We start from the raw sequence: 24,093 nt of genomic DNA, 5'->3' as shown, positions 1-24,093 counted from the left end.
CCACACATAGTCTGCATCACACTGTGCATGTTTGTTATTCTAGGATTGTAGCATAGCTTCTTTTGCCGAGTATCTGTGTAAGTTTGTGTGTGAGATGGAATATCTTACGTGCTTGAATTCTGCTGATTCACAAATGGGCAAACAGATTTATTACACCAGACAGTCTCTGTCAGACACATTAAATGGCTGTAGCAGTGGATCACCTGAATTTTTTTCTTCTGCCACTCTGTAAAAATATCAGTGTCACTGCGGGAAAGGGTGAATAAAACTGTTTCCTGTGTTGTGCGGCACGTCATCTGCTACAGATGATATGTGACCTTTCCTCTTTCTCCCGGAGAAGGCATCCGTCCCCCAGAACATCATACTTGAGTTACGAGGGCAACCATAGAAACACTAACAAACACTTTGGCTTGCTCTCTGGCTACTGTGCAAATGGAAACACATATATGACTACACTGTTCCCATCAGAAAGCTGACTCCTTGCTCCATAACCTTAGACTACTTTTGACCCCTTTTACAAGTAAAAAAAGAACTGTTGCAAATGTAAGAGTTTGTACTTTAAATTCTGGTTCAAGCCCATGCCTGTCACTGTGAGGATCCATTGTCTAATGCTTGTTTCTTCTTTCCACAACAAGGCAAAGGATGACAAGGATAAAGCAAAGCTGAGCCTGAAAGGCTTAAAGGCCCAGAAGAAGAGAAGACCTCAGGACACGTCAGGTAGGCTCAAACAGGAAATAACACACAACTTCCAATCCCCTGAGTTTATGCAGAAAGGTGCACGGCATCTCTGTTCTCCAATGAACTGCTGGAATAGATATGTACTATAACCAACCAATACTGGATTTTAAAACTGAAGTTTTATGATGATATATTTTACGTATATATAAACATAAACACATAAATGAAACTTAAACTCTTGATATTAATTAGTATTATTAGTTAAATACATACTGAGTGGGATATTTAATAGTGTAAAAATCGACTTGTTAGTGCTCTCTGGTGGACAAACTATACAACTGTGACCTCAAACCTCCTGCCGACACATACGTACCCCACTACACATAAGAAGGTAATATTGGGTGATACATTGGTCTGGCAAATATTGTTCTAGCTTTAATATGGACATCAGTGTGGCCTAAGTGCATACAATACACTCCCAACGTCTAGGGTCTGCATATGGCTTTGCTTTCTTCATTTTGTCTGGCTCAATTTTTGCTAACTTTACATTTGAGCATTCATTATGCTAACTTTATGTTAGCAATAATCTAAAATATAGCAGAATATAGGAATTTAAGCAAAATTTTAGAATCAAAAGTGTTGGACATTTGGAAAAGCAGGGGATCACCAAAGTCATTAAAATTTATCCTTTGGGCACCATGGATGAATGTACCAAACTGTATGACAATCCATTCAATAGCTGAGAAAGTTCACTATGGATCAAAGTGGTGGACAAACTGACTGACTGATATCGCCTTCCCTAGTTTGGTTAGAAATGTAATAGCCTCTTTGTTTGCTTTGTTTTTCCCATATCAGACACGTCCTCGCTGAATGAGCCTGTCCTGCAGGAACAGGTGGAAAAGCTCAACAGGCAGAACACCGAGCATTCCCATGGAAAAGCAGAGGCCAACAGTGAGAGGGGCGAGGACAGTGGAGGAAGAAGACAGGAGCCTGCCGAGCTGATCCTGGACGGACCACACAGCTCTGCCGCCCAGTCAGAGGAGAGGAAGAAGGCAACTAAGGAGAAAGAGGAGGAGGAGGGGGATTTCTTTGAGGACTCAGAGTCAGAAGAAGAGCAAAAGGCTGCAGATGTTAGTCTAGAACAAGCAGGAAAAGTGGAGGATGATGGGAAGAAAAAGCACAATGCAGAGGCAGAAGAGTCGTCAAAATTAGAAACAGCCTCAAGTGCAGATATCTGCAAGACCTCCCTCCTTCCACAGGAAAGGTATATCTCACAAATTACAAGACTGTGTGTCAGTACTGTGTTTACTTTTATTTCGTTTTGTACATTTTTGAAGAGAGTCAGTTAAGAGCTAATTCTTCATGAGAAGGAAACAAAAAATAAAACAAAACTGAATTAAATGAAATATTCAATGTTTCCTTTTATGTTTTATTAACTGTGTAGCTCTGAGGAAGTCGGCGATGTGGCCACATGCAGCAAGCGTCGTGTCACAGAAGAAGACCTGGTGACGGATGACCTCAAAAAAAGCAGAGTGGAAGACAGTAAGGTGGAAACTGCTGATGGACAGGTGGTGGAGGGGGGCGAGCCGCAGGCCTCTAAATCTGACGAAGCAAAGGCGGAAGAGGAGGGGAAGGTTGGAGAGTCAGCATTGAAGGAATTTATTATTGGTGAGACATTTCACTTTGACTTTGCATGAATGCATCAGAAACAATCTAAGAAAACTGAGCTGGAGTTCCCACTGAGAACACTGAGATCATGTTCTTGGTTAAAGAGAGGTTTTTGCAACTTGTTTTCATGTCTAACTTTCAATTTTGGTGGGAATCAGTTGTGGACATATGTTGCCAGAATGATGATTAGTGGCGATGTCTACTTTTATTTTGAAATTTAGACCTTGGCTTTGTCAAATCCTCTTATGTCACCATATAAACTTTTTATTGCTGTGGTTGAAAGAAAATAACTCATATTTGTATTACAAAATTAAATTTAAGTTCTGCTTTTTCTGCTTCCGTGCACACATTTTTATAACATTTACATACAACAGTTTTAGTCACAAAGACACATTTCAAAAACTGTCTAAACATAAGCCTGCAGTTCAGGCAAAACAGATTGTAACCATAAAAGATGACCTATCTTGGTTGCAAGCTGGTGACATTTGACTTTTTGTTCCTTAGACATTGAAGCAGATCCAGTGTCATAACACCGTGCCTGTTTAAGCGTCACTAACACGTCAGTCGGCACAGCTGGCAGAGCAGATAATGAGACATTGGCATGTTGCTATTTTGAACCACTTTGTCTCTGGGCCTGCGTCTCTGCCTCTGTCCCCGTTTCATACTGTCTGTTTTGCAAACTTTTTTTTCATTTTGTCTATATTTCTTTATGCTTTCCTCAGATTCAAGCCCTCCACCGTTAGCACCTTTCGACCACCGCATCGTGACTCCCAAACCCCATCAGATAGCCACCTATTACACAATCAACAGAGACGAGGTCCTGGGAGGGTGAGTGAAAAGAGAACCACAGAATAACCAGCCCATAACAGCTTTTTTTTATTTCACTCAGTTACAGCCACAGACAACTGAATGTATTGGCCCTCTGTAATGAAATAACAGAGGATCTCACACCCTGTGAGGGGACACCTAATAGTTTTTTCCAAGACCTTTTAATTGCCCCCTGAAGGGCAGATGATTGTGGGCCTCAGGGGGCAAAGTGGGTCTCTTTGATGTAATAGATCGGTGCTAAATCCTGCCTCTCGAACTGGAGATTACCCCTCAACACGCAAGCACATGTCTCAAATCTCTGACATAATGGCACAGTATCTAGATCTAATTGCTGTGTGAATGAAGAAGCTTATGATGATGACGTGTGTGTGTGTATAAGAAAGAGCTACGATTAATGGTTATTTTCATTATCAATTAAGTTACTTTACAATTAAAACAATCGATTATTGTTTGGTCTATGAACGTCAGAAAAAAAAATCAATTTGCAGAGTTCCCAAAATTACATGTTAATTTTTTTTGCTTTGTCCAAAATCCAAAGATATTCAATTTACAATGATATAAAACAGAGATAAGCAGAAAGTTCTTTGTTTGAGATTCTGGATCCAGCAATTATTGGGAATTTGACTATGGTAAAATACTTAAGCAATTATTCAAAAAAGTCTAAATTGTAATCATAATTTTCTGTGGATCGCTGAGCACTAAAATGAGTGTGTTTGCTTTTCTTTCATTAGGGGACGTTTTGGACAAGTCCACAAGTGCATGGAGAACTCGTCTGGTCTGATGCTGGCTGCCAAGATCATCAAAGCCAGGAGCCAGAAAGAGAAGGTGCAGTAAAGATCAGCCAATGAACGTTAAATATGAAACAGAATCCATGTTCAGCAACGGTATTGGGATGCCTGTTTCCCCAGACAGTCTAATGGATGGTTAATTTTATCATTGCTAAGCACCATTAAGGATTACATTTTAAAAATAGACACAGCTCAGCAGCCCAGAGGGCGTGGGCATGTGGCAATTTGTCAGCCTCATTGTGTCTTTCTTACTCTGGGTCATCTGAAAGAGATGTGAGAGAGGTCCTATGTCCGAGCATAGCTTTGTGGTTACATTATCATCTGAGATATTCAAAAATCTCGGAGCCGACAAAAAGCCCAGCAAACACACAGCCAAATCCTTGGCTGGCTCATGTTGCTATCTGTGATCATCAGTGACAAAAGACTGTGTTGGCAAACCTTGCCTGTCTGTCTGTGTGCAGGGCTCAACAATAAGGATTGCCCAACTGCCCAGGGCAAGTAAAATGCCACTTTGGGTGAATCTAGTAAATCAGGCAAGGGGTAAAAAATAATTAAACTCATAGTTTTTTCCAGAGCTGAAGATCGTAGTAGCTAACGTGTGAGCCATTTCGCTTCCTTCTCATTTCTGTTGAGAATTTGCACATGGGCAGTACCGATCAGGCACTCGATGAGGCACACGAGTGAAACTCCAACTATGTACTATGTCGCTAGTTAGAGAGCAAGGTGGGTCATTTTTCAAAGGCATGTCAAGTCTGAAAAACCTCACTGGAGTTCCATAACAGGAGCCAACAGCCTCTCGCTTTCATTTCAACTATTGAACCACTTGCCCGACTGGGAAAGTGAAAAATAACTATACACTTGACTCTTGACTTCCTGACTGACTGCAGTTTTGTGCTTAGTTATCAGTTTTGTCTTTAATGAACTTCCATACATTTAGCAGTCTTACAAACCAAAAATCACTCTGTGTGTTAACTGACTCTTGTGTGTTTCTGTCTGTCTCTCAGGAGGTGGTAAGGAATGAGATCCAGGTGATGAACCAGCTGAACCACGCCAACCTCATCCAGCTGTACGCCGCCTTTGAGTCACGCCATGACATCATCCTGGTCATGGAATAGTACGTCCGGGTACCTGCATGCATGTGGGCATACAGTATGCATTTTCATTTGTCAATAAAACGAAGTTACAAGCTCTTTGTTGCTGTAATTGTGTGTGTGTGTGTGTGTGTGTGTGTGTGTGTGTGTCTGTGCCCTAGTGTGGAGGGAGGCGAGCTGTTTGACCGCATCATTGATGAGAACTACAACCTGACAGAGCTGGACACGGTGCTGTTTATACGCCAGATCTGTGAAGGGCTGCAGTACATGCATAAGATGTACATCCTACATCTTGACCTCAAGGTAACCCCTGCTTCAATTAGAGTTCTCATGTTATCACAGTCAGTAATATCTTCTCATTTTACTGTCATATTGATAAATGTACAAGTTTTTCTCATTGCCATGTACCCCCATCTTTAAGTTAACTATTTTCATTGAAAACCTCACTAAAATGTTGTTACCATTATTTAAATACTCTATTTGTGTATAGTTCTAACTACTGTAAATACTCCACTGCAGCTTCTTACTAGGATTAAACACAGTAAAGAAATTGTTAAGACAAGATGATCTAACCTTAAAAAAATTGACTTATTATCTATCTGACTATATATCTATATCTGACTTATGTGTACTTCTGTCTAAAGGACAGTACAGAAAACCAGAGATTTATCTCTAATGGTTCTCTTTTGTTCTTTTTCAGCCAGAGAACATTCTTTGTGTCAGCAGAGCCACTAACAAGATTAAAATCATTGACTTTGGCCTGGCCAGGAGGTAAAACTCCTCATCTATTTACAGTTAAAAGCTTTCATAACAGGGCCTGAGATATAACTCTTATCTTTCTGCTTTTGTGTCTCCAACAGGTATAAACCCAGAGAGAAGCTGAGGGTCAACTTTGGAACGCCTGAATTTTTAGCTCCTGAAGTCATCAACTATGAGTTTGTTTCATTCCCCACAGACATGTGGAGCCTTGGCGTAATCACTTACATGCTGTGAGTTGTGCATGCCCATTCACACACACACACACACACACACACACACACACAAACATAAAAACAAACACACAGTAGCATTCCTGACCTGTGTTTTCCTCCTGGTCCAGGCTCAGTGGCTTGTCTCCGTTTCTGGGGGACGACGACAACGAGACGCTGAACAACATCCTGGCCTGTCAGTGGAACTTTGAGGAAGAGGAGTTTACGGACATCTCTGACGAGGCCAAAGACTTCATCACCCTTCTGCTGGTGAAGAGCAAGAGCTGGAGGATGAGCGCAGCAGAGTCCCTCAGACACCCCTGGCTGTCAGACCGGAGTCTGCACTATCGACTAAATCAGAAGGTAATAACTGGCATTTGGTTTTTAAGATGCACTGTTAAACAGCTGGCCAATCGGAGCTCTTGTTTCTCCTCTCTGTGGGTTCATTTTTAGTTGGCACACTACCGATTTCAGCTAACCGTTAGGTAGACACATTTGCAAAACTGCAACATAAACAAACAAATATAAAAGCTTTTTTTCAAAAAGAATTTTGGGATTCTGTTCAGAATGCATTTATTTAGTTCATTTTTATTTTTTTAAGTATTTTTTATAAATATAAAAGCTTTAAAAAAACTTTAGTCAAGAGGTAACAGGACATAGGTCAGGAGAGAGAAGAGGGAACACTGAGATGTCAGTGTCTTAGTCCCTTAGGCCAGCAGGAAACCCGCAACATTAAATGTTTAGGGAATCCTTTAAATAGAAATTAATTTATTCCAGCGGTTCACAGACCGTGAGGCAGGCCCTCCCAATGGGTCACAGAGCCACTGCAGGGTGGGCATTGAAGGGATTTACATTGTGGGAATGTGATCATTGTGATCTTTATTTCAATAACAGTCAACTTAGATCCTTTTTTATTAGTTGCTTACCCTAACATACTATTACTATTACTATTACTATTCTACAGGGGTGCATGTCAGAAAAAGTTTGAGAACCACTAAATTAATTCATTTAGAACTATTTTTTCTATTGATCAGTTGATTATGATGTTTGTAACTGGTGTGTTAGTGTAGACGCCACATCTCAGGCCTGTTTTAATTAAGAGCATGGAAGTTCATTCTCGACCTGCGAAGCAATATGACAAAAATATCAAAATCTTGTATTGACAGACTCACAAACCAGTGTTTATACAAGTGTTTGTTCCAGTGCCCTAATTGGAGTCCTCTCTCATTGCAGAAAAACAAGTGCCACTCCACACATGCTCCTTCTCCAGAGAGCTCGACAGGTAAGATTCTCCTTAGCAAACATAAGAATTGATTCATTCTCAATCTTATTCATACTTAAAATGAACTTGAAGCCTAAAATCTGCCTTTTTCTTCTGTTTACCTCCTAGAAACACTGTGAGGCCCTCAGCATGCCTTTTGACAATGTAGGGCCCTGGAGCCCAACACTGGACCAATGCTGCTGTACCTGTATACTGGATAACTACTCTCTGCTTCGCATCCTCCCATTCGCTTAGCTCCGCGGCTTGTAGTTCTGGTCTGAATGGTGATAGAGAGCCCCGCAGGGAAAAAGAACAGACATTTGTTAACGCTGCCTTCAAGGCACAAACCACCTGCTAGCATGGTTACCGTCCTGTAGAGCACACGACCTCCGACTGAACCAGTGAGGACTCTCTAGCTATATGGTGGTGTGTAGTTTCTGTTGCAGGTAAAATAACCACCTGTATCACAATGGGGAATCCAAAATATTAGAGACTAAAAGCCTGAATTACTTGTCACTTCTACAACTTCCACATGAATCCCTGAAAATCAGCAGTTTAGCATCAAACAGACTCCTGTTTGCCAGTGATCAGTCTGTCATGTTGTCCTGGTATGTTGCATGCTTTGCACTTTTTGGCCTATTTCTTCGAGATTTAGCAAACAACGTTAAACAAAATATAGACTGAATGCTATTATTTTAATAATATATTTTTGTGAATACAGATTTCTTTCTTTCTTTTAATTTACAAGTCTTATGAAAATGTTATTATTTCTCGAACATAAGGTAAAAATATATGTAGAACTCGGTTGAAGTTGATTTCACACCACATTAATTTATTTTGTATATAACACAACACTGCATACTCTCATTCCCCTGAAAAGTGAGAACATCTCAATGACTGAATACTTCCCTGTCCGTGTCAAATTCAGCCCTCATCTCTGGTACATTTTCACTGTAGACTGGATTTCCTTCTGTATGCGTTAATGCCACTAGCTCGCCTTTGCTTCGGCAGTTTGGAGTAGCCCTCTCACCTTCCATGAAGGCATAACGAACAACAGAATACTACCTATGAATGATTCATGTTTATGACTGAAGTGGATTCTTATGTTCATTCATTTACTGGTTCAACACCAGACTGTACTTGAAGTGCAAAGCTTTTATTCAAGATGGGATTTTATTTTCAGGGGAGACAAACAGGATTTCACTTAGTTATGCACATACTGTGTGGATGCACAGTTCAGCTTGATGGAGAGCCAACAACAGAGCGGAGGAGACACCAGTCAGTGCTTTATTGTCCCATTCTGCCTCAGAGATGGGAAGTTTGGATAAATTTCCGTCACTCAGTTGTTGGCTGTTCCATTTGGAAATGGAAAAGCTTTGTGATTTTGAATACTTGTTTAATTGAATTTGTGATACTTTTTTTTCAAGTTTTCTTGGTTAATGATAAGACATAAATTTATGTAGAATATAAATAAGCAAATAAATAAATCACACTAGAAAACATTTGCACTTTTTCTCACAGTGTATTTCTTTGTGTGTGATGTTGTGAGTATATACGAAAAATGTACATGTATACTGAGAGTAATACTGACTTAATACGTAGGCCTATCCACATTTTGAAGTGTATATTAGGTAGATTATGTTTCATATTCCCGTATGTTCACACTAGAATTTTTTATTAGTTTTCATTCTTCAGTTACAGTTAGTTTCCAGAGTCGGTTTGCTTGTTTTAGTTTAGTTTTGATTAGTTCCACCTTAGTTAGTTTATTATAATAATATGGGAGTATTTGTCAGAATAGGTATTACAATACAAACACATTAACTCATGTGGACATCCCAGTCTCAATAAACATTTGCACAAATTTGACAAAATTGACTAAAACTAAAGACATTTTCTGTATATTTTAATTTCACTTTGGTAAGTTATGCTATACAAAAGCCTTGAAGATAAGAAGAAAAGCTGAAATCTGCACACATAAATTGCCAAACGCAGCAAAAGAAATATTTGGAAATCATGTTCCAAAGGCAATAATAAAACTTCCTGTTTGGGCATCTTACCTCTAGAATAAAACTGGAAAATGAAAAAACTGGCATAATCAACATATGGATTAAATGAAAGCACAAAGTTTTTGGAAGTCAGGAAGAGCAGTATTCCTGCTTGTCCTGGCCTTTCTGTCGAAGATTCAAACCTCATTTAACAACTGAGCTCCAAACTACGTTCCCCTCAGTATCATTCACCTGGAAAAACAAACACCTCTTTGTGTACAGTGCGGGATTTTTGCCTGTTTTGGAGAGACAAAGAGAGTGTATGAAAGAGAAGACAACTAATGTGGGTCAAAGCAGAAATTCTTGGAGAGGAATATGAGGGCATTTCTCTCATCACCTGATATGCTGAGGCAGACAGTTCCAGTCAGCTTCCCCCCATAAACATACAACAGAACAGACTATAGTTCTGGGTTCACAGACATACATATATATACTACATGGGGACATTTTCACATCCATTAAAATATCAGATTGCTGTCTCACAATGAGCTTCATTTATCAGTGCAAATCAAACCTTTGAAGCAACCGAGGGGCTCTGGGAACAGGGAGAGAACAGGAAATCCAGCTTCAACCAAAATTCAATTAGTTAACATAAATAATTTCACAACCTCATCTCAATTAAATCTCCAAGCTCTGTTTATTTCTGTCTGATGTTTCAGTAAAATACACACAGACACATTCTTTCTCTTCAGTTGTAATGGAATAAGGAGTATGGGATTAGAAGCAAATGGGACACAAGGATATTCACGACTTGAGCACTTACATACTAAAAGATTGACAGTGAAGGCCATAGCATATAATTGTCATCATTTTTATACACATCAAGCTGTTCAATGAGCCCTTGTGTCCTGTGGATGGGGCCCTTTCACCCTGAAGGAGACCGCTCCAATCAGGAGAGAAATATTTTATTATATATATAAATAAGTTACTCTGAAGTTTGCCTCTTGTCATTTTAAACAAACTCATAGTCAGCTAGGCCTCAGCTCTGCAATAGCATCTGTACTTATTGTTTCTCTATTTAATTATTGCATTTTTCCCTTTAATTGTCCCTCAAGTCTACATACATCTGCAAACGAGTACATTAGCTAAGTCGATAACTTTTTAAGTACAAATTTACAAATTACATTTTATATGCAACTTTTACCTCTTCTACTCCACTACATCTCAGAGGCAAACAATGTACTTTCTACTCCACTACATTTATCTGTCAGCTTTAGTTACTAGTTACTTTCATGCTTTTTCATTCCTGGCAAGAGCAAACCACGTATCTCCTATCTATCAATTTCTGAGTATGACTTTTTCTGACAAACTGAAGAATTGTTTCAGTTCTCCTACTAATATATATTAGCAGGCAAATGCATGGTCACAAAGCTGAAAACAAGGCTGTTTTTCTGAGCTCATGAAAAGTTGACTTTCGGAGATATGTGGTTCTCACAGGAAAGCCACACAACAAACATATGATGATCTTATAGAATATAATTCTCTGCTGTAGATTGAACAACCCAACGCTATTTAAAGTAGTTAAAATAAGTTCTCCAGCAGTAAAACATACACATAAATGCAGCGGTAATATAGTAAATAGTACTTTTACTTAAATAAAGGATCTGAATGCTTCTTTCACCATGCTTCCATCAAAGTTCAAGACAAAGAAACCCAGCATGTTGTACAAGAGCTTATGATGGTAAACATAGCTGCGGGGTGTCAAGGTGTGTCACATCTACACGACTGGAAAGTTGTAGGTCTCGGTTTTGCACAAAGAAACCAGGAAGGGGAGCCATTTTTCTTTGTGTTACCAGAGACCCATTTGAGAAACGTACTTTTCCGCAGTGTGTTTGTGGATTCAGTCTGTCTCGTGGACTCTTAGTAGGGGTGGGTGAATGCCGAGAGAGACATCAGCTTGGTGAAGAACCAAAGTGTAACTACCGGATTGATTGCTAGCTGCTCTATGAGAGTGACCTTCCATCTGCTGTTCTCTCAGTTGAACTTAACCCTGCACTCTTTAGTTCCTGCACACACAACACGTGTGAAGGATGAAGGTTTCTGCACAGCAGTGGACGCACAGTGAGAGTCGAATACCTCGAAACACACAGCGAGACACCTGCCGTCCAAACAAGAGAAGAGAAGAAGAAGAGCCCCGAGCTGTAACAGAGCTGTGTGTTGTTCTCTTTTGATCAGGCGGGGTGGATGAGCAGACTGCTGTGTTTCTCAGGACCCCAGGCACTTGCTTTTTTTCTTTTTATACGATGATGTTTTCTTTAGACTGTAATGAAATCACACCTCCCATCATGCTGTGCGCTCTGGGAAGTCGAGCAGTGAGAGAGTGCTTTCACAGCGCTACTGACACTCTCAGCTGGAGCAGATGTTGTGATACACGCTCAAATGTACAAGAATAATAAGAGATTAGGAGATGCTCTGAACGTTTGATCGCTCCTGTGTCTCAAGTGATGTGAAATGAATTCCTCTGTCAGGGTCGATATATCAAGCTCCTGAAATTGTGTTGATTTTGGCATACTGACAGGTCAATTCTGTAATAAAAGTAACCACTCAAACCCAGATTTTCCTCTTAAATTTCGCCCAAAATAAAGTTAGAAAAACAACCCTTCCCACTCTTTATGGGAGTATCATATGCAGCATATTCTGTATTTGGTTCTTACGACACCTAAATAGTGTGACTTCTGGAAGCTTTCACACAGAAACAGGAACATTTCTAACCTGCTCTAATTCACTAACTTTTGACACTACACACTCAAATCTCCCACAGCCCCTCCAGCAGGGTCTCCTCTCTCTTACTGTATAACCTTGGTGATATAAGAATTATGGTCTTTGGACTAGAAGCAGGAGTATGAGAGGTGGGTGCCATGCCATTTTTCCTTCAACCCAACAGTCTGAAAAATGTCTGATTGAAGTAAAAGCCTGTTTGTCCAACAGTGTCTTATTCTTAAAAAACAAACAGCCATTGTTCCAAAAATACACACTCTGTTATCATCAACGTATGTTTGTAACTTAACTGATATGACTAACATACTTTTTTTTACCCAGACCATGATCTTTTCCTAAACCTAACCAAACGATGTCCAAATACACAGCGGACATTTTTCAGATTGTTGGGTTTTACAATGGGCAGTCCTCCGAGAGGTCCGCCTCCGCTAAAATCTCCATGAAATGAACTCTCTGAGCCAGAAGTCATACAACGGTTACTATCACCATGCAGTTTGCACACACACACACACACACACACACCACACACACACACACACACACACACACACACACACACACACAAGCATTTTTCAAGTCTCATTCTTCAGCTAGAAACTCCATTCAAACTTTAAAATGTTCCATATTGTTCATACATTATGAGTTTTGTTCAACTTTTAAATCCTATTTGTATTATTTGGAAATATCCCCCACTTTCCCAACTCTTCATACTCATTCACACCTCCTTACACTACAACTATATCTTCTTAACTTGTATCTCTTCATTTATCCTTTAAGCCAGAAACTCCATTCAAACCTGAATATGTTCCACATCTTTCATACATTATGACTTTTATTCAACTTTTAAATCTCATTCATAATTAGAACCTTTCCCACTTGTCCAACTCCTTAAGCTGCTTCTTCATGTACAATTGAAAGTAATTGAGATTAGTGTTAGCTTTTTTTTAGCAGACCTTTAAATATTCCACACCATTCATACATTATTGATATTATTCAACTTTTAAACCGACAATGCAGTTTAGCTCCAGCTTTTCATCATCCAGCATTCACACTGCAATTTCTTCAAAAATTGAGTCGGCCAGGTGGGAACCCGATACTTTGCGACTCTGACTCTGAATGGCAAAAGATGGCAGCAACTGTATTGTACAGCGGGAAGAAGAGGAGATGTGATGTGCATCTTCTATATGTTGATGGTTGAAGCTATGATATTTGCAGTTTGTTGATTGCATTGCCAAACCCGAGGCGCTTCAGTATTGTAACACATGGAAACATTGTCCTTTTTTATCATTATACACACATTTCTTTCATGTTTTCAAGCAGACAAATTTGGTATTTTTTGTTTTACCAAAGTAAGAAATAAGGAACAATGCATTCCCACCAATCTGTGACAGAGGAGGACATTTTGAATTTAGAGTATTTGTTCCTCTAGCAGTGACACTCATTCAACAAGAATAATGTTTACAAAGTGGTGATCCACTGTTGCTTAGATATGAAACCAACCAATCCTTCTCTGAATTGTTTGACAAGGAGGTTTACTGAACCATATTTACTCAAAACGTTGGCAGGGTAATTATGTTTTATTGTTTATGGTATTTGGCATATTTATTTTATGGGATTTGACTGCTGTGAAAACGACTACATATTCAGAAACATTACTGAGTATGCACACACCCGAACACAAACAGAGAAATGTCCTCTCAGCTTGCAGCAAGTGAATTTAAAGCCAGAAAGCTGAGAAATCAAAGCTGAGAACATGTTCCCAGTGGTAAATAAAACTGATTTTGGTCTTCACATGACACTTCTTTGCAGATGCCTGTTGTATATAGTTGGATCAAAGATGTCGTTTTTCTCTGGGTGTATAATAACGGATGATAGAATATCCTCCTGTTACTCCTCTTCACTGTTTTGATCCACACATTATTTCACTATTAGACGCTATTTCATATTCAATATTCCATCTCTGTTTATTTATATGACATTATTTCATAATGTCTCTATTCATCTAATGTTGAACTGCAATTTTCTGTACATTTGCTTTTATATTGGCAGTGTTCAAAACTCAAAATGTATTTAATAATACACAATCATGGGATACATGCCAGATTTGCACAACAATTTTTTTTTATATCTTTGACTAATGGCCTAAATTTGCAACAAATATTAATTTAACATTTTAACATGAACATTTTTTAGATACACTGCTTAACAACAAATTTCCTGAACACACATTATTAATATTAGACTTGTGCTTTGTATTCATAGCCCCGTCGATAGCCTATATTTTTCAATTAAACTATACTGCTGTGTATATATTTTTGTCCCGTGCAATTACTTATTCGTACACCATGCCACTACCTCCTGCTGCAACCTGTGCAATGTTACATATCAATCACATCTGTCTTTAAAAAAAAAAAGCTGTACATAGTGTACATTAAACTGTTATTCTATTTTTTCATTATATCTTATATTTTAATATTTTATTTTCTTATTTTAATGTGTCATATCCTTATCTATTGTGTTGTATCTGGAGCTGCTGTAGCGAGTCAATCTTTCCCAGTGTGGCATCAATAAAGTCTATCTTATCTCATCTCATTTTATTTGGAGAAACAAAAGCTTCCTTTCTCTCTCCATCCTGCAGGAGGCGCTGCAGCCAACGACCGCCAGCCCTCACAGTGACTCTACCCTCTTTAATGACGTCTCCCCGGCTCGCTCCTACATGCTCTCTTCCCATTGGCTGCGATCACCGCCGCTTCCTGCTACGTACTACAAATTGCCTCTGTCCAGCTGTGTGTAGTTTCGGGTTTACGGATGCTGAGGAGGCTCGTCGGTTCTCGCACTGTAAACACTCTCGCAGGGTTTTAATCGGTGTGTTTGTTTCCCCCTCCTCCCCCGGTTGTTGTGACAGCAGACTGCAAACATCCCGCCGGTCAGAGATGGCTCAGTGCTCCGAGACTGCCAGCGTTAGCTCCGCGGTTAACGGAGAGCCGAACAAGGAGCGGAAGGTTGCTGTTATCACCGGCATCACCGGACAGGTAACGTTACTCACTCACACCGCAGTACGTCGTGGTGTCTGTGGAGGGGAGGGGGGGGGGTGCCAGGTGCTGAACAGCCAGTGTGTCACTATTGAAGCTCACTTTGCCCTAAAACCTCATCTTCCCTGTCTTTCCCCTCTGCAGCTGGAGCTCTGCTGACTCCCTTATATTCACCTAAAGGAGTTCAATTACAGTGAAGTTGTCCCTGAAGCTGGTGGAGCATCAACATAGATAGAGAGAGAGATAGATAGAGAGATAGAGAGGAAGAGGAATGCAATCATTTCCCATCTCAAACACAAGCTTGCATGCTTCCCCTGCAAGGGAGTTTGTCAAGTTACACACAACCTTGGTGATGTTTGTGCATCAAAACACAGCAAACAGCCAGGGGGGAGCAGGGGGAGGAGGGGGGAGCAGGGGTTTCTGCTCCAGGCAAGCTTTTCTTTGGGTGGCTCTCCTTACTCCTTTTTAGTAAGAGAAGTTAATATCAGCACCTCCTTCCAACCTGCTACCTTGCATAAGGCTGCTGTAGGTTAGATGACTGCACCGACTCACAGGTGCAAAATGACACAGAGAGCAGCAGACCTGGGCTTTAACTACTGAGCTCAGAGACAATAATAATAATGGTAATGATCTTTATTGTCTACAAATGTGGAAATGTGCCTTTGTTGTCATGTAAATCACAGTACAAACAACAATAAATAATAACACAGCATGCTCAGTACAGACAATAATGGATATGGTTCCAGTGGGAGATGTGTTGAATTGAACAAAGTTACTGCATTTACACTTTTTGTAAATGTTCTTGGTTGCTGCAGCTGCTTCACAGCGCCTTCCAGAGGGCAATGTTATCAGACACAGTTTGTCTGGCTTATTGTTTCACTTGCGTTTTGCGTATACATCCCAGTTGTTTCTGCTCTGCTTGCTTCTTCTTTATATAGCTCCAAATCCCAATTAACCTCAGGGGAGCTTAACAATCAAACAGTCAAAGCCCTCTGTCTGTAGAGCCTCAGTTTGGATAAGTGGAGTGCACAGAACAAACCAATAAAATCACATTATATACAACTATTTGTGACGCACCCGCCGGCTGCATGCTACAAACCTGCACCAGTACATTCTGTGTAACTCTCCACACACACAACCTGGACTCTTTATTGCTCCTCTCCTGCAGCCACTGTCTAATCTGGCATTGTGTGAACTGGGCTCGATATCCTCCTTTTGAAAGTTTTTTTTTTTCTGTAATGACGCCTTTACTGATACTAAAACCAATGCATACTGAATGTTTTAGTCCAGCCGTCTTCTTTCCAGTGGTTATACTTTCAATAGTTGATTTTGTTTGGCTACTTGGGTTCAGCAGAAACACTCCTGTATTATCACATTTTAGGTTCATATGGCGATTGTTCGCACACATGGCTAGTTTTTCATATCCAGCAGATTCGGTGCAATGTCAGCTTTCTTTTGGAGTCGTGTTTGTGTCCCCTAATTCCAGAGGGAAATGTTTCCATAGCAGCTAAATGCTCCACTATGGTTACCAGCTAGTTTTAGCCTTTTAGCTGGAAAAATGGAAAACCGAAACAATTTAGTCGAAAGTCGTTATAAAGCTGAGTGGAACTGGAACCAGTCAGAAACGACACCTTTCACATCCTGGTAGTCATTTGATCTGTTGTTTAAAATACTGGTTGTAGTCTCTATAAAGCAATAAGCATGTCTGAGTTCTGTAGTAGGGTCGCTGCCAACTAACGATTACTTTCATTATCGATTAATCTGTCGATTATCTTCTCAATTCATTGGTTAGTTATTTGGGCCATAAATTTGTCGAAATGCTGATGTCCTTAAATGTCTTATTTTGTCCACAACCTAAAGATATTCCGACTACTATCGTAGATGACTAAAAAAAAAAAAAATATTCACATTTGAGAAGCTGAAATCAGAGAATTTGGATATTTATTTCTTATAGTAGAAATAGTTGAACTAATTGAGTAATCGACTACTCGTTGCACACAAGATCGATGACGACGTCTCACCAAGTGTGAAGTGCTTTTCAGAACTTGACTTTCGTTTTAAGATGTCGTGCTGCGAACACAAGTATGTTGCTGTTGAGATAACGTGCCGCTGCCACTGTGGTGTGAAAGATCTGTCACGTTTAAGAAGCAAGCACACTAAACATACCGTTTACCTGACAGACCCTGACCTCTGAACAATGGGCAGAGAGGAGTGGCAGCTTGGCAGAACTGGCCTTACTGGTATTTATGTGCTAAGGGAATAACTTCTACACGGTTCATCACAAGAGCGATGATGATGACAGAGATATTTGCTATGTTTATCTCGTGGCTTTGTTTGCACGTAGGTCGGGGAGTTGTGTCATCATCATGTACAATAGGACTTCATTGATGAAGTCATGATAAACTCTCACCTGAAAGTCAAACATGCCTTTAAGTTCATTTAGTAGTATGGTTGGAGACTGAGGATGAAACATGGTGGTTCAAAATGCCTCTTTTGTGGTTAATGTCAGTTTATAGTTTAATTGATATTACCAAGTAATACATTTGTTTGTAACATACTGTTAATTTCTTAGATATTGGCACATATGCAACAAATTGAAATGGCATACATTAATGTGTCATAGGTTAGATTTTTGTGCTTTATAAGTAATTTTTTTGGCCTTTTTATTGCCTTTATTGATAGGGACAGCCGAAGATAGACAGACAGGAAAGGGGGTTAGAGAGAGAGGGGATGACACGCAGCAAAGGGGCTGCAGGTCGGATTTGAACCTTGGGCCGCTGCAGCAAGGACTCAACCTCAGTACATGGGTCGCCAGCTCTACCCACTGAACTAACCGTGAATGCCGGAAGCAACATCATTCAAACATTTAAATATTTCACTTATAGGTTGCAGAGGTATACCACTACCACGGTATATGGTATGAAAATTGACTGTTATCGTACAGCAGTTAGCATTTGCTATGCTATCGAATTCTCCTCTATTAATGTTATTAAAAAATATAGCAATATTTTGTGAAATTAAAATGATAATAAAGCGTTTGTTCAACCAAAAAAAACCCTGTTACCAAGGCTCACTACTACTACTACTACTACTACAACTAAAACTACTACTAATAATAAATAAAATATAAATAGTATATATTTCCTGAGAGGGTTATCATGAAAATCTCATATGGTTGCAAACTAAATTAGCACATATGACATAAAACTTAACTCGACCATGCCATGATAATAAAGGCATTTTTTAATTCTTTTTAAAAAGATCGTTTGCAAAAGAGTTTTCGTGCAATTACTAATTACTTGGAGGAAAGACACTCAGCTCATATGTATGTAAAGGCATCACTAAACATCACTGGCTGACGTGTCTGAATGTGTATCCTTTTTGTAGTAGTGCTTAAAGAAGAGCATTGCCAGATTCTGGCAGGTCATTTTCATGCAGGGGGAAAAAGCAGAGACTTTTTCACTGAATAAGTCGAAAGTAGTCAGTTGACCGTTCCCAGAATGCAGCACTGGAAAGACAACTATCAGACGTCTTGGAAAGTCATTTTCAACCTCTCACATTCCTCTGTCAAGCAGCACTTTCCAAAGCGTCTTCTCCCCTCGTCATCTTCGGCAGAAAACAAAGAATAACAGTGTTAATTTATTTTTATTCTGCCGGTCATGGTGATGCGGTGGAAGAGAGGGCCCATGCAGGAGGCAGGCAAGCAGGCAGGCATCTGGATAGACCATCTCAGAAGTCACTAGCCAGGGTGTCAGGGTCGCACTGATGCCATAAATCGCCTGGCTAACTACTGTTCATAAATTTTAGGGCAGCATGCTGCTCGGTCTGAATATTTTTGACTGCCGTCTCAGTGTGAAGCATTCGGGTGAGAGGGTGTGAGTTATGGGAGACCACCTGAGTGCCAAGGCAGAGCCGCAGAGCCGGGCAGGGGCTCTGGCTGATAGCACTGTTTTACGATCCGGGGTTATGAAGAGGACAGGTTCGGCCTCTCTGTTCGACAGTAAAACTTTATTTTGGCTGCGAGGTTCAAACTTCTTTCTTCAGCTCCTCTGGTTGGGAAAACAAGGCTTCACTGCGACACGACCCCTCGAAACTGTTTGATGCTCCTGCTGCAAGCCTCTCTTCTTCATCCTTTTGTTGGCGTTTGATACACTCTCATTCCTTCCTCGCCTCCTCGCACCGACTCCACTGTTAGCAGCACGGGGTAGAATCTGAGCGAGTGCCAGCAATAATAATCATAAAGCTAAGAATCCGTGCACACATCTCCGCTGTCGCTCGTAACGGCGGCTGATGGCTCCTCAAAGGCTGATTCCCTCCTCTGAATGAAGTCTGGTAACTGGAGGTTGGACAGGAAGAGATGTATGTTCAGCTGCAGTTTGCAGTAAAAAGCTGATTTTAATTCAGTCAACAAGTGAACTGCATGCTGTCAATGTAACTAAAATAAAAGTACTCAAATAATGTTCTGTATTTAAGTACAATTGATACTTGTGCTTTACTGGAGTATTTCCATTTTATGCAACTTTACACTTGCACTCTACGACACCTACATTATTGTATTTTTGCTCCGACAGCTTTAGTTACTTTTCAGATTGTGATTTTTCATACCCTTCCTGTCTAGTGAAAACCACATATCTCCAAATTTGGTGATCGATTTATTTATTTATTTATTTTTTTTAATGTTTGATCAACTGAAGGATTAAGTGTTTCTTTATTTGCTGAGAAAATTCTCCTTAAGCTAAATAAACTATTTAAAAACCCTCTTGGATTAACTGGGAAATGCATCGTCATAAATCTGAAAACAAGGCTGTTTTTCTGACCTCATGAAAAAAGCTTTTTAGAGATATGTAGTTCTCTCAGGACAGCGACGCTACAATTTTATGATGATCTTATAGAATATGATGCATTGCTGTAGATTAAACTACTAATCAGTATATAAGCTTATTACATCTTACCTGAAGTTTAGTAAGGACAGACATCAGAAGTGAGCTGGTATGGAAAAGGTTAACATCACTATTGAGGTGAATGTGACACTTTCAGATCATATAAACTAGTCTAAGTATGGTTAACATAATGTTGGTCTGTGTTTGCTCACTTATTTTTCCGTATCTTAAAAACAGCTTCTTCAGTTATAGAACTGGTTGCTGCGACTTTTCTGCTTTGCTTCTAAAGTATCTTTGGCTCATGCTCTGCACTGACTGTGGCAACACATTTCCTGGAAAGGACCATAAAGAAACTATCTATTGAGATCTTGTTTCCAGATGAGTAGGTGTGACAGTTTATCTGAGACTGTTTCTACGCTTATGGCACAGTCATTCCATTTCACCACCAGGCCTGCTTTATGATAGGTTAGGCTAGACTTTTGTTTTATTGATAAAAGCCTTCTTTAATCATGCTGAGTTTCACTGTTCTTACAGACCAAATTGGTCTGATGGTGAAGGCCATGCAGCTCCACTGGAGCAGTTTTTTTTTTTTTTTTTTAGCGTGCATGAGGGAGGAGTAGGCACCGTCCTTTCACTTTCCCCACCCATCCTGCTGGGCTGGGGACTAGCAACCTCCTAGTCACATGGGCCACTACTGCCTAGTTGCATAATGGCCATACATTCAATGAACTGCAACTTTTGTTAAATTACTGGTCACATGGTCAAACTGCTCCTTGCATGCTATTGTAATGAAACCTCACTTGATCCAACATGCAGGATGTAAGAATTAATTAATAATTCAGAATAATTGAATGTGTGTGAATACAATAACTGCGTGCATGTGGAGTTTACTCTCTGAGTTGGGGAGCAGTGTACTTCCTGTGTGCAGAAGAAGCTTCTGATTACTGAATAATTTTTCTACCGGGAAGCTCTGCTCATTTATTTCCGCGACACGCTTGAGTTGGTCCCGAAGTAGAAGGGAGAGATTCAGGCTGCTCTTCACACAGCACACCAAATGTTCCTACTTACTGCCGTGTGTGTTTGTGGGTGTTGTGGTCTGTGATTACAGCTTCATTAAACCATATCAGGCCTAATTGCGGAGCAGTGGCGTGCTTGGCAGCTTCTCCTTCTTGCGGTCTAATGAAAGCACATTAAAGTGATTTATTTGTAGCTTATACACAATGACAAATAAACTCACGTACGGCCATGAACCCCATGTTTGCATAAATATATACACAATGCCCGCAGGCACTCTTTAAATAACTTCCATTAGGTATATTTTAACTTCATGTTAGGCAGGTGATTTAACCCTAATTAAGGCTGAGCATCCCCAGTGATACTAATGATAAAGGCCCCAATAATTCACTGCTCCACCAGCAGGGGGTGCTAAACTCATAGTACTGGGGTTTGTGCAAACACATCACATACTCCCTTCTTCTATTTGGCTCAAGGGTGACAGTAGCTGTGTTGAGATTCTTAATAGCTAAAGAGTTTATGACTGGTTATCAGGTTTATGCAAACTGTTCAGTATATGATGCAAATATGACTAAAGGCCAAACATTCACTGCTTCTTGCTTCTCAAATGTGAATATTGGCTGTTTTTTTTTTTTTTTTTTTGTCTTGTGATGGTAAACTGAATATTTTTGGGTTTGGGACTTTTGGTTGGACGAAACAAGCAATTTAAATTGGGCTCTGGAAAGATAATAGGCATTTTTCAATTCTATGAAGTTTGGCTTTCCAACCAAGTAAAAGTGACCGCTCATGACACCAGAGGAAAAACTTTCAGTACTTAGAAATATTTTAGTATAACATTGTTAAACACTCATTAAAGTCACAATTAACAGACGTCCGCTGCCGCTCCTGCAGTCAGTTATTGGACAGACTGTTTTTAATGGGATGGTCAGAGTTACATTTTTTTCAGCTATATTTTCTTCATATCACTTGCTTTGTTCTATTTCCTTTTATTGTGATACCTGATGAGGTTGCATACATTGTTTCATTGTCAGAATGGGTGAGGTGCACTCACTAACAATAAACAGCCTTATTCATGCTACCTTTGTAACAGTGGAGTTGATGTATGAATGGAGAATACCAGAAACACTTGACCTGATACAAAACTGTGTTGCAGAACCTCAATACTTTAGGTACGGCTATTAGTTTTTTGCACGTAATATCCAAAAGTGTCAAGTAATAAAACTTACCTTTGAATGTCTGGTCACCGGTCAGATTTCAAATCTTGTTTATTTGGATCACATAGTCCCTGATTTTAGTCCTAACTTGGCCAGTTTTTGTATTCTATGGTGGTAGAGTTCTTGTACAGCTGCTTTGGGGTAGAAAATAAAATAAAATGACATCTTTTTTAGGTAACGGTAAGTAAAGTTTTTGTATCATACCGAAAGATACACTCGCACACAACAGTGCCACCTTCTGATATTGGTGCGTATCCGTCCTCGTAATCAAACCACACAATGATGATGTGATAATGATGATGATGTGATGATGTGAATGTTGATTAGAACTAATGATAGCACTCGAAGGGGGGGTGGGGGGGTTACTGATGAGCGAACATTGTTAACATTTTTCCGACACATGGAGTGATTTAGTCTAAAATTAACATCAGATTCAGGTTTTCTTTTTAGTCCTGTCTCTCTTTCTTGATCTTTTCTCTCGATGTGCCTACTTGTATAAGAGTTTGCCTTTATTAACCTTTTGTTTTCTCTAGTTTTATGTTATGTTATTCATAGACATTTTTTAATAATGGTATTTTAAGGTTTATCCAAATAGGAGTACTGAAGCAAACAGGAAATGCTTAAAATGGATAAAAACACACAAAAAGCTAATCAAACAGCTGCACACGTTTCAATCCATACATTATGCTTTTAAAATCATTAACATGGCGTAGCTGTAATTATAGTGTATACCTGCCCTGTTCATTACTCGCAGGAAGTAAATGTATGTTCTATTTAAATTGGCTTGTGGCTTGTGTTGAGTACAGTTAATTGTTTTCATGTGTTATGACATAATTTAAAGTCTGTTTAGTAGAACTGTGCAATTAATCAATACATTCGACCTTACATTCAAAATGCAGCAAAACATATACAGCTGCTATTAAAGTCTCTAAAACAAGGCTCATTCCACTCAAGTCACTCATCTACATGTAGAATTATTTTCCCATAGTATCCCATGAGATGAGTTTGAGATGAAGGGGCCCCAGTGATAAGAAATCAGAGGCGAGGTGGTGTTTCAATAAAGATATGGGGTCTTTTGTTGTTAGTTTCTAAGAAGAAATCAGTTAAAATCATAAATCGACGTGTAGTGAGATTTTTCTCCCAGCCCACTGTGTAGCATGAACAATACTGACTGTCATCCGACTCTGTTCAGTGGCAATAAAAGGTTTCACACCTGTACCTGAATGCAGTTTTTTTTTACACCTTTGCTCTCCCTACAGTCAATCCTTACAACTACAGACAATCCTCAATATTCAGAGGGGGGATTCAGTTAACACTTTCTTAACACCAGTATTCAAATATGAGACAATGCTTGTCTTTTACTTCATTGAGTACAACTTTCACCCTGTTTCTGAACAAGCTTTGGCTTGTGATCAGTGTAGCTGTACAGTAAAGAGATCATACTGTGTTGAAGGCCAAAAAGAGTCTTCCTCTGGAGTTTGTGGTGTGACATTGAGCTGGCAGGTGAGCATGTAGTTGTGTGTATGTGTTTGTGCGTGTGTCCAACCCCCTGCTCCCAGCAAGCGCCCAACTCCCCATAACAGGAAACAGCGAGGTGAGGCCAGGGTTTATGGGCTAATACGGCCTCAAAGGAGCCTCTTGTTTTGAAACAGAGCTGCAGCTCTTCATGCTTGTTTTCCATATTGGTCTGGCATGGAACGCTTCGACCCTGGCACAGGGGCAGGAAAACATGACACCGGTCGGAGCTTTGAACGCCGTGGGCACGGGCGAGGGGCTGCCAGTGCCCGTGCCCATCTCCCCTTCTGGGTTAGGCAGAAACAGGTTGGGAATCGGTGCCAACTGACCGCACAGCCTGAGTGCTCAACCTGCAGAAGCTGAACATTTTCTTTAGAAAGCATCAAGAGTATT

General features: G+C 40.0%; 2 protein-coding genes across 4 annotated transcripts in view; both read left to right on the top strand.

Moving 5' to 3' along the window:
• Positions 1–8,784, top strand: part of mylk4b (myosin light chain kinase family, member 4b) — a 33,357-nt gene extending 24,573 nt beyond the window's left edge. For all 3 annotated transcript variants that reach the window (XM_051377499.1, XM_051377500.1, XM_051377498.1), the window contains 12 exons: positions 636–717; positions 1,534–1,942; positions 2,123–2,346; positions 3,069–3,174; positions 3,906–3,999; positions 4,967–5,076; positions 5,215–5,356; positions 5,754–5,824; positions 5,914–6,042; positions 6,153–6,384; positions 7,255–7,303; positions 7,412–8,784. In XM_051377499.1, the coding sequence (XP_051233459.1) occupies positions 636–717; positions 1,534–1,942; positions 2,123–2,346; positions 3,069–3,174; positions 3,906–3,999; positions 4,967–5,076; positions 5,215–5,356; positions 5,754–5,824; positions 5,914–6,042; positions 6,153–6,384; positions 7,255–7,303; positions 7,412–7,422 (1,659 nt within the window). In that variant the 3' untranslated portion in view covers positions 7,423–8,784. The remainder of the gene's footprint in view (positions 1–635; positions 718–1,533; positions 1,943–2,122; positions 2,347–3,068; positions 3,175–3,905; positions 4,000–4,966; positions 5,077–5,214; positions 5,357–5,753; positions 5,825–5,913; positions 6,043–6,152; positions 6,385–7,254; positions 7,304–7,411) is intronic.
• Positions 8,785–14,809: 6,025 nt separating this feature from the next.
• The window catches only part of gmds (GDP-mannose 4,6-dehydratase), a 169,962-nt gene continuing 160,678 nt past the window's right edge, over positions 14,810–24,093 (top strand). Inside the window, exon 1 of the mRNA XM_051377883.1 lies at positions 14,810–15,077. Within this exon, the coding sequence (XP_051233843.1) occupies positions 14,979–15,077 (99 nt within the window). The 5' untranslated portion in view covers positions 14,810–14,978. The remainder of the gene's footprint in view (positions 15,078–24,093) is intronic.

This window comes from Dicentrarchus labrax, unplaced genomic scaffold, assembly GCF_905237075.1.
Source record: "Dicentrarchus labrax unplaced genomic scaffold, dlabrax2021, whole genome shotgun sequence".
Classification (NCBI taxonomy): domain Eukaryota; kingdom Metazoa; phylum Chordata; class Actinopteri; family Moronidae; genus Dicentrarchus; species Dicentrarchus labrax.
The sequence above is the reverse complement of the archived record's forward strand: the minus strand, read 5'-3'. Positions and strand labels throughout refer to the sequence as shown.